This window comes from Notolabrus celidotus, chromosome 19 (genome assembly GCF_009762535.1).
Source record: "Notolabrus celidotus isolate fNotCel1 chromosome 19, fNotCel1.pri, whole genome shotgun sequence".
Taxonomy (NCBI): Eukaryota; Metazoa; Chordata; class Actinopteri; order Labriformes; family Labridae; genus Notolabrus; species Notolabrus celidotus.
The window spans coordinates 16,579,890-16,589,554 of record NC_048290.1 but is presented as its reverse complement, the minus strand read 5'-3'; the positions used below and the strand labels follow the sequence as shown (position 1 = coordinate 16,589,554).

General features: G+C 38.7%; 1 protein-coding gene across 1 annotated transcript; it reads left to right on the top strand.

Annotated features, from left to right (window-relative positions):
• Positions 1–755: 755 nt before the first annotated feature.
• Positions 756–9,293, top strand: LOC117830886. The gene is made up of 7 exons (XM_034709211.1): positions 756–904; positions 3,195–3,314; positions 3,579–3,956; positions 4,046–4,159; positions 5,303–5,872; positions 5,982–6,098; positions 6,177–9,293. The coding sequence occupies exons 1-7, from the start codon at positions 784–786 to the stop codon at positions 6,770–6,772; spliced, it is 2,016 nt and encodes a 671-aa protein (XP_034565102.1). The 5' UTR covers positions 756–783; the 3' UTR covers positions 6,773–9,293.
• Positions 9,294–9,665: the final 372 nt, after the last annotated feature.

The window sequence follows — 9,665 nt, the reverse complement described above, 5'->3', positions numbered from 1 at the left end:
ATAAAATAAAAATAATAATCATTTGAGTATAAATTAATCATCATCATAATAATAATCATACTTTTTAGAGTATAGATTAATACTAATAATTTTGAGTATAATTTCATAATATTATGTTTAGAGTGTAAATGTATAATACTAAATAATTTTAGAGTATAAATTAATAATAATCAAAATAATACATTTTATTTCAGGAAGCCTTTTAGAACACTAGGTCACCATGCAGGGCAGAATTTTTAACAAAGAGCAATATTAAAGACATGTAATACTAAAATATTGAAGTACAAAAAATTATATTTTAAGATTTCTCCTCTCACTGAGACCAAAACTATCCTGAAGGTTATTGGATCAGTTGCAATATCTGACTTCTTCCATTTTGAAAGAAAATATAGTAAACAAAATGTATTTTAATTATAGTTTAACAATGTGTAATTGTCAAACATGTCTAATATTGATTTAAAAACTTTAGCAGTTTGGTCCAAATATTATCTGGGAAACAGAAATGCAAAACAGTTGTTGCAACCTTTCTAATGTTGATTAACAGATTAACATTAAATCTTCTCCTAAATGAGAGTTACAGCTTTAATAAATCCTTTTATCCATATATTCAGAGCTGATGATAAACAGCTACTTATTACGTTATTTATATTTTAAGTTCCTGTTTTTATTTTAGGGCAACTGCATCCTCACTCAGCAGGTGAATCCAGTCAACAGCGACACCTCCAGGGCAACTGCGCGTGTATCTCACAGAAACGTCCAATCAGAGCATCTTGTTCGGGTCACATGACCGCGCTGCTGCTGCTGTCAGGAAGCAACAACAACATGGATCCGTCTCCGTTCGGCTTCAGCCCGGAGCGGTACTGGACGGAGGACAAGGAGAGGGCTCTCATTGCGTTCTTCTCCAGTAAGTTAGACTCTCCACCACAGCAGGGGGTTTATCCCTTTAAAGTTGCTCTGTTTGGGCAATGTGTTGTCGAAAGGGGCAACGTTGCGGGCAACCGTTGCTCGTAGAGAGGAAGGAGCAACATAGAAGGGAAACAGCAATGGCGACAAGCAACTGGAGTCAGAACAGCCAGAAAGAAACATAAAAACGAGACTTTTATCAGAGTTAGAGTTAAATACACGTTTCACCTGCATGTTTAAATCCACATTTATCACATTTATAAAGTTTGTGGACTCTATCCTGAATATCTGTAGACGTTTATGTTGTTTCAGACACAATGTTTACATTTTACACCTGTTTTTAATATTTATTCTGACACAAAAACACCTGGTGAGTTAGATTTACCCATAATGTAGTCAGTAATTACTCAAAATTATTTTAATTATTATATATTCCTAAATACATACACACATACACACAAAAACAAAATAAGAGACTCAAAGCAAATCTAAAAAGCATCACTGAAATTAACAGTAATATAACATAATAACATTAATAATAATAATAATAATAATAATAATAATAATAATAATAATAATAGTAATAGTAATAATAATAATATACAGTGGGGCAAAAAAGTATTTAGTCAGCCGCTGATTTGCAAGTTCTCCCACTTAGAAAGATGAGAGAGGTCTGTAATTTTCATCAGAGGTACACTTCAACTATGAGAGACAAAATGAGAAAAAAAATCTAGGAAATCACATTGTAGGATTTTTAAAGAATTTATTTGTAAATTAAGGTGGAAAATAAGTATTTGGTTACCCAGAAACAAGCAAGATTTCTGGCTCTCACAGACCTGTATTTTCTTCTTTAAGAAGCTCTTCTGTCCTCCACTCGTTACCTGTATTAATGGCACCTTTTTGATCTCGTTATCTGTATAAAAGACACCTGTCCACAGCCTCAAACAGTCTGACTCCAAACTCAACCATGGCCAAGACCAAAGAGCTGTCGAAGGACACCAGGACACCTTTAATGAAAATTACAGACCTCTCTCATCTTTCTAAGTGGGAGAACTTGCAAAATCAGTGGCTGAGTAAATACTTTTTTGCCCCACTGTAACTAATGAAAACCATAACTATCTTTTCCAAAAGCTAAATATTGTCAGTCATAATCTGTCTTAATTTTGATTTGTACATGTATCATTACAAACATAAAGTATGTATTTTTATTTGATTTCTAAGATTAGATTTATTTCTAAAAATTTTTTCAAAAATACCAGTTTAACTCTTTTAAATTAAATTGAAAAATAGATACATTTAATTTGCATTAGATAATTAGTTCAGCTTATCAATAAATCAATCAATCAAGCTTTATTTATAGAGTACCTTTCATTCAAATCAAATGCAGTTGAAAGTGCTTTACCGTGATTGAAAACATGAATAAAATCTAATATATCATGATTTAACATGAAGAAGAAATGGATTTAGAAGTAGAGACTAATGCACACCAATTGCAATGAAATATATATGAATTTACAATAAGTAAATAAAAGATAAAACATGACTAGTTAAGACAATAAAAAGGTAAAGATAAAAGAGAAATAAAAGCACTAAGTTAGCAATACAATTAGTAATAAAATGATAAAATTTGAAGAATTAACCAAAAAAATAGAATATTAAAGTAAATGTAAAATGACATTTTGATAAATGATGACTTAAAATAAGTTTTTACTTTTCTTTAATTCAACTTGTCAGTTTTATAATTAATCAAATACAGCATTGTCTGAATTTATTACTTTATTTATGCATAATAATCACATATGTTTCTACATTTTTAACCAGGCTTTTAAAACTCAAAATTACCTTAAATCTACAGTTTGCTTGATATTAATAGAACTTGATTTTTAAGCCTAAAACTTTTTAATACATTTTTAAAAAGCCTTAACACTTTTTACACAACAGTCTATGTACTCTTTTATTTGTTATAATAATAAATAATAACCATAGGAATCTTCATCTTTAATACATTACAATATTTTGACAGTTTTATGATTAATACATCAGATGTTAAGAATAATAACAATCAATTTATTATTGTATAATATGAAGTATGAATATTTTATCTGGACTTAAATGTAACTCATAATTGTGGAGTATTTAATTTGCAGTGTAGATTTGTGCTTTCAGATCAAAGTGGGAGATTTCAGGGTTGTATTTTACATGTTACTCTTGGACTGAAATCTACCCTAACAGTCTCATCTTTCCTACGTTCTTGTTAAAATATGAAGTATCATGTTCGTCTTCTCACCTAGATCACAGCTGTCTGTGGAACCACAAATCTGAGGGCTACAAGAACCGACACCTGCGATGGAAAACGCTGGAACACCTGAGGATTCTTCTGTCGGCTCACCCTCCGCCTGTTCGGTTTACAGGTCAGGTTCTCCTTTTTTTAAAGATTACTTTTTTGCATAGATATGTACTCCGGTCCTTCATACAGATATTTTCACTACCACTTAATATATATCACAATATAATGCATTTGATAAAGTCTGTATAATGTAGTTTATTCTTTACTTTTTAGAAATACTGTTTTAAACATGACAAAGAAATAGTTTTTGGTCACATAACATCAAACTGTTACTCTTCTATTTTTCCGGCGGTGGGGTAAAAATTCGCTCCTCTGTGTTTCTTTAAAGTTGAGGACATCAAGAACAAGTTCAAGAACCTCCGCACCACCTTCCAGCGTCAGTACAAGATGGTGAAGGCGAGCAAAGTGTGTAGGTCGGACGACGTGTTCGTGCCGCAGTGGAAGCACTACCAGCAGCTCATGTTCCTGCAGGACTCCTGGGACCACGAGGACGGCTTCGACCAGCTGCCGTCACCGCCGATGATCCCTCAGGAGGAGAGCCAGCCTGTCCTCAACCCTCCGGGACTCATCATCTCCTTCCTCCCCAACCGGCCCACCTCCTCCTCCCCCACGCCCTCCTCCTCCTCCTCCTGCGTCCCCTCCAGCATGGTGGTGAAGAGTTTCTGGAATGAAGAGAGGGAGCGAGCGCTCATCACTTTCTACTGCGGTAAAAATAAACTGTTAATCCAGAGACTGAACTTCATGATAGTTTGATTTCATGAAGTGACAGTTTGTTGTTGTTGTTGTCGTGCACAGACCATGGCTGCCTCTGGAACAAGAAGTCTGAAAACCACAACAACCGTCAGCTAAGACTGAGGCTGCTGGAGAATCTGAGGAGCCAGCTGTCTGACCACACGGTGACCTTCTCAGGTAAACATCACCTGCTCCTGCTCGCTTTATTTACTGTAGTCCAAAACAGCATCACTGTTGGGGCCCTAATCCTCGCTGGTGGTTTGCAACCAAAGGGCTTAGACATATATCAATCAATCAAGCTTTAATAATATATCACCTTTCATACAAAAATCAAATGCAGTTCAAAGTGCTTCAAGGCGATTTAAAACAAGAAAAAAGCAGAAAACAAAATTTAAAAAAAAATACAATAAAATACGACATGTTAAAAAACAAAAAGGGATTTTGAAGGAGAGACTAATGCACCAATAACAATGATATATATGGAATTAAAATAAGTTACAGAATCAAAATAACAATAAGAACATGAATAGATAAAATAAATGCAATAAAAATATAAATATGCTGAGTAGTTTATGGGTTAAACATCACCTAAACCACGATGTGTTTCACCTTCAGTCCAGTCCCTTGAGTTAAAGGGTCATTCCAGCATTCTGACATGAAATCCTACAGACCAAATGCACCAAAACAAAGTAAAACTGCTTGATATTGACACTGACAGGATCTGATTTTTACATTGACTGTCTCAAGTATGAACCGCATGCCTTCCCATTGCTCTCTTTTGTCAATACTGCCGTTTGAACTTGCAGTAGAAGACATTTTCTGGTCTAAAGACGCCTTGTCGCTCGTATTTTTGTGTTATTGTGGGCCTAACTTTAAGAAATATCTGGGAAAGGAGGTGCCCACTTGATAACCCCAATGATGTTGCTGTCCGTCTGTCCTATCTGTCCTATCTGTCTCAGGCTTTGAGGGGACATGAGGAGCCTCGGATAGGCAGTAGAGGGCCTAGTTGGGTGGGTTTCTACACTGAGCGCTCATCCTTCTTGAAGCACAAGTACCTTTTGTTTGCCTCAGATTTTCAGACACTTGGAAATAAAGGTTTGAGCCCATCAGATGCATTAACAAATACTTTTCAAGGATGCATTTTGATCAGGTACACTTTCCCTAAGGATTATATCACCCAACTTGCGGCTGCAGACTGATACACTCTTGTGTAGGAGCTCCAAAACTTTCTTGCATCATTCAGACCCCAAGAAATATAAAAAGGGGACCCCAGTTTAACAACTCCGGACTTACTCTTTCCTCTTTGTGCTTGTGTTGCAGTTGAAGACATTAAATGCAAGTTTAAGAACCTCCGGACGGTTTTTAACCGTGAGTTTAAGGTGATGCAGGCGAGCAGGTCGTCTGACAAACTCTACGTGTCCAAATGGAAACATTACCAGCATCTGCTCTTCCTCTGCGAGTCCTGCGACGAAGATGACAACCAGGACGACGTCCTGATACTGACGCCGCCGGAAGACAAGGAACTGGAACACGGGAACCAAACCCCGTCCTCCACTCTGAGCAGCCTCTCCTCCAGCTCCACCCTCGCCAACAGCGTCAGGTTCAACAGCCCGTCTGCTTCCTACAGCAACGCCAAAGCCAGTCCCAGTCCTGGGTACCAGATCTTCCTCCCTGAGGGGCCAGAGAATCCCAAACTGGTGAACCAAAGTTCTGCTCCAGCTTTCCCAGTCTCTCCGTCCACATCACCTCCTGACACTAAGACCCCCGCAGACCCCTCAGCTCTGAACTCCCCGTCCTCAGGGTCAGTTCATCCGGACAGCAGACTGAGCTCCGACACTCGCTGCCACTGGAACGAAGCCAAAGTTCAGCAGCTCATTTCCTTTTACTCCGGTGAGTACCAGGATGTAGATTTGGGTTTTTTAGTGACGTGAAGAGAGCAATGTAACAGCTGTTTCTGGTTTTACAAAAGCAGTTGAGGTGATGTTAAATTCTCCTTCAGAGAACAGCTGTCTGTGGAACCACAAATCCGAGAGCTACAGGAACAGACTGCTGAGACAGAGTCTGCTAGAGATGCTGAGCAGCGTCCTGTCCGACAACGAGCTGGTCCCATTTACAGGTAACACTGACGCCGTTTGTGTTTGAGTCTTTAATACCATTTCTCTTCAGGCTCAATATTCTGTGTCTGGTTTCTCAGTGGAGGACGTAAAGACGAAGTTCAGGAACCTGCGAACGATCTTCCAGCGTGAGCACAAAGCGGTGAGCTCCAACAAAACGTGCGGCTCGGAGGACTTCTACCTCCCGAAGTGGAAACACTACCGCGACCTGATGTTCCTCTGTGACTCCTGCGACGAAGAGGAGCTCCACTTTATAGAACCGCAGGAGTCCCGCCTCCTCCACCTGGACACCCAAGCCCTGCCTCCCTCCGTACATTACCATCACGCCTCTCAAACCGCCGCCAAACTGAACATCATGCCCCAGAGCCTCGACGCCCCACCTTCCCCAACTCCTCCTGACTCCCAGCACTCCTCACCCTCCTCCACCCCCTGCACCTCCCCCTCCTCCAGGACGGACAGCAGAGTGTCGGGACGTAAGCGTGCAAGCCGCCGTCCACAAGCCGTACCCAACGAGGTTCTGGACTTCATGAGGACACTGTGTCAGAACCAGGCGTCACCTCACGCCGGCTTCCTGAGGTACGTGGAGGAGTGTCTGAACGAGACGCCGCCGGAGAAAGTGAAGAAGCTGAAGAAGAAGATAATCGAGACTATCCACGGAGCTTCAGAGGAGGGTTAGTGCCTCCGGAGTTTGATTCCTTTGCTTCCTCATGGCTGTGATAACACTCAGCAGCTGTTTTCTCATTCCACATTTAAAAACCTGATGAGATATAAGCTTTATTAACGTAGCACTTTAAAACACAGAGAGGATTTAAGAAGCTTCACATGAGCAAGAAACGCCAAAAACACATCAAACCTTTTGAAAACAAGAAGGGATTCAAGAAACAAACAAAGCAGCTCAAACAGAAACATATTTGTCGTTTTGGATGATAAAGAATAAAACTCACAAGACGATGTCATGGTGCAGAAACAGCATCATTACCTGGCATGTTAAAGACTCTCACTGCAGTTAAACCAAACAGAAGCATGCAAAATGCTAACAGTGCAGATCCTACATGCAGGGTGGAGCATCTGAACATCTGCTTCCATTCATTCATGGTGTATTTCAGCCGTCTGCTTCACAAAGGATCGTTCATAATCGTACATTTAAAGCAAACAGTGATGAATTATGAAGCAGCAGAGGACAGCGCTGCAGCTCTCTGCATTGTAGCTGCATGCAGTCAGTCTGAACTGTAGAGTTCCTGCTCTACTGGGCTGTGATTGGCCGGTTCTTGAGGCCTCAACGTTGGCTTTCAAGAGAGATTTCAACGACAGAAGCTCAGAAGATCTCTGATCTGGTTTTGTGCAAATGCTTTGACTCAAGTTCATCCTAGTGGCTTTCCCAACCAATCACAGCGCAGTACAGCTCGTAGCTTAAAAAAATGGTGCATGTACTTCAGTTTAATCTTGTTTATCATCAGTAATGCTAGAATATGTGAGACGTAACATGAGGGTTGGGATGAAATATCCATAAGACAATAGAAAGCTGCCCGTACTCACAGAATTATCACATCACTGGTGCCAAATATCTAACACATCACTACTTAAAGACTCCTCATGGTGCCACTAAACCTCTAATTCACTATATTTCACTGATCTCATGTTCAGATTTCTCCAATGAGATGAAATTACACTCATTTACATTCATGAATAAATGCTAAGATTAGCCGCTTAGCATTGCATGTTACATTAAAGAATATAAATCTGCAAAACATTTATACAGATATGAAAGAAAGACCAGGAAAGCCTCGCTGAGATTAAAGATCTCTCATACCAGAGAAGAGAAAAGAGAGAAAGATCGGCAGCAGCACTTTTTATTTAAGTTACAGACGTACACACAAACAAGGTCACATGACCAGAAAGTGAACACTCAAAGCATCTTCCCCTATCGCCTTCAATCGTCAATCAACGCTTGTGGCTCAGCGGTAGAGTCGGTCGATAAGTGGTTTGACCCCAGCTCCCACAGTTACATGCTGAAGTAGTTAATACTGATGGTCCCTTACTAAATCACCCTCTACCATCTGTGTATGAATGCAGCTGATTCCAAGCTGCAGGAGCATCATACCTAAAACCTCTTCTCTCATTTCAAGACGCTCTCTGGTGACAGATACCAAAAACATGTCTTGCAGATTGAAGTCAGAGTGAAGACGGTAGCTTCTTGTATTTTTTAAATGAGGGAATCAAGTTAACCTCATGTAATAAGACGTGTCAGTTTAGTTTAGGAGTGGACGATGCAGACCAGATAATGCATGCTTATAGAAAACATCACCTTAGAGTATCAGGAGCAGAAACTTAGCAGCAACAAGTCTCTCTGCACCTTAAGAAAGAAAGGATTCACAGACAGTGCAGCATCGATAAATAATCCCAGGTGTTTATAAGAGTCAGTAATGGATGGCTTTGTCTTTGAGCTAACTCCTTCATCTAAACATTGTCTGCAAGCATGCATAACCTAAGCGTCTGAGTCCTAACAGAGGCGTTCTGTCATGTACCAAAGTGACTATTACTCCTGATCAGTTTGGTCCAGTAGAGTCTGCATGAATGCAGCTGTTTTAAATACTAAAGATGTTTTAATTTCATGTGATTATTTATGTTAAGACGAGTTCAATCACAGCACAAGTCTGTGGTTGAGTCAAGATCGAGGTGTTCAAACTTTAAGATTGGAGGATCTGAAGATGTAATCAAACATTCAGTATTTGACGTGTATTTAATGGTCAGTTATCTCTTTTAAGTACTGTTACTTTTATAACAAAGTCTAAAACTGTTACAGTAATCTTTTTTTAATCTGTATTGAGCTGTAAAAATATTTCACGCCTGTGAGTTCTCATCTTTAAAAAACCTATGCATGTGCAGATGTGTTTTTGTTCTCCAGTGTTAAACGATGAGGTTTTATAGCAATAATCTTTATTATTAAGCACTAAAAAAGCAGCTGTATTTACTTTTCTAATGTTGTTTGAATTGCACATTAACAGGAAAAAGATTTATATACAGTTTCATTTTTTGTGTGCACGTTTGTTAACATTTGTCCTTTTTTAATTTTACTTTAAAGTGCCTTATCAGAATAACATTTACTGTATTTTTTGTTGTAAACGTGCAGGAGTAATGTTCTCACTTTTTACTTTATTTCTGTGTTAAATTGAATTTAAATGCATAATAAATATCAGAACAAGAAGAAAGTGTGTGGACATGTTTTTGTTTTTTTTCATTTTTACCTTTTTTTTATCATTATTTCCCATCCTTTTGGGTCAAGAAAGCTTTTAAAGGGTCAAAGTTTTCTTTTAATATTGTTGATGATACCCATTTAAAATGCTTTAATAGAAAGTAAACATTGCTGGACACATCTTTTCAATGCAGGTTGTGGAAAATGTAGAAACTACAGTTGAATATAATATGTGTAATCATGAGTGTAATTTTCATGCATCCCTCCAGATGGCAGTCACTTATTGTATTCCTCTGCTGTGTGTTCTGCTCCTGTTTCAAAACACCTTAAAAACCTGCTTCAGATTAATTCCTTCAAAATAAAAGCCCTGCAATCG

What these genes read in the sequence shown, in the direction of transcription:
- LOC117830886 (XM_034709211.1), top strand. Translation starts at nt 784, where the DNA reads ATGACCGCGCTGCTGCTGCTGTCAGGAAGCAACAACAACATGGATCCG. An exon ending in TCTCATTGCGTTCTTCTCCA is followed by an intron (nt 905 to 3,194) that starts GTAAGTTAGACT and finishes CTTCTCACCTAG; the next exon opens with ATCACAGCTGTCTGTGGAAC. An exon ending in CGAGCTGGTCCCATTTACAG is followed by an intron (nt 6,099 to 6,176) that starts GTAACACTGACG and finishes CTGGTTTCTCAG; the next exon opens with TGGAGGACGTAAAGACGAAG.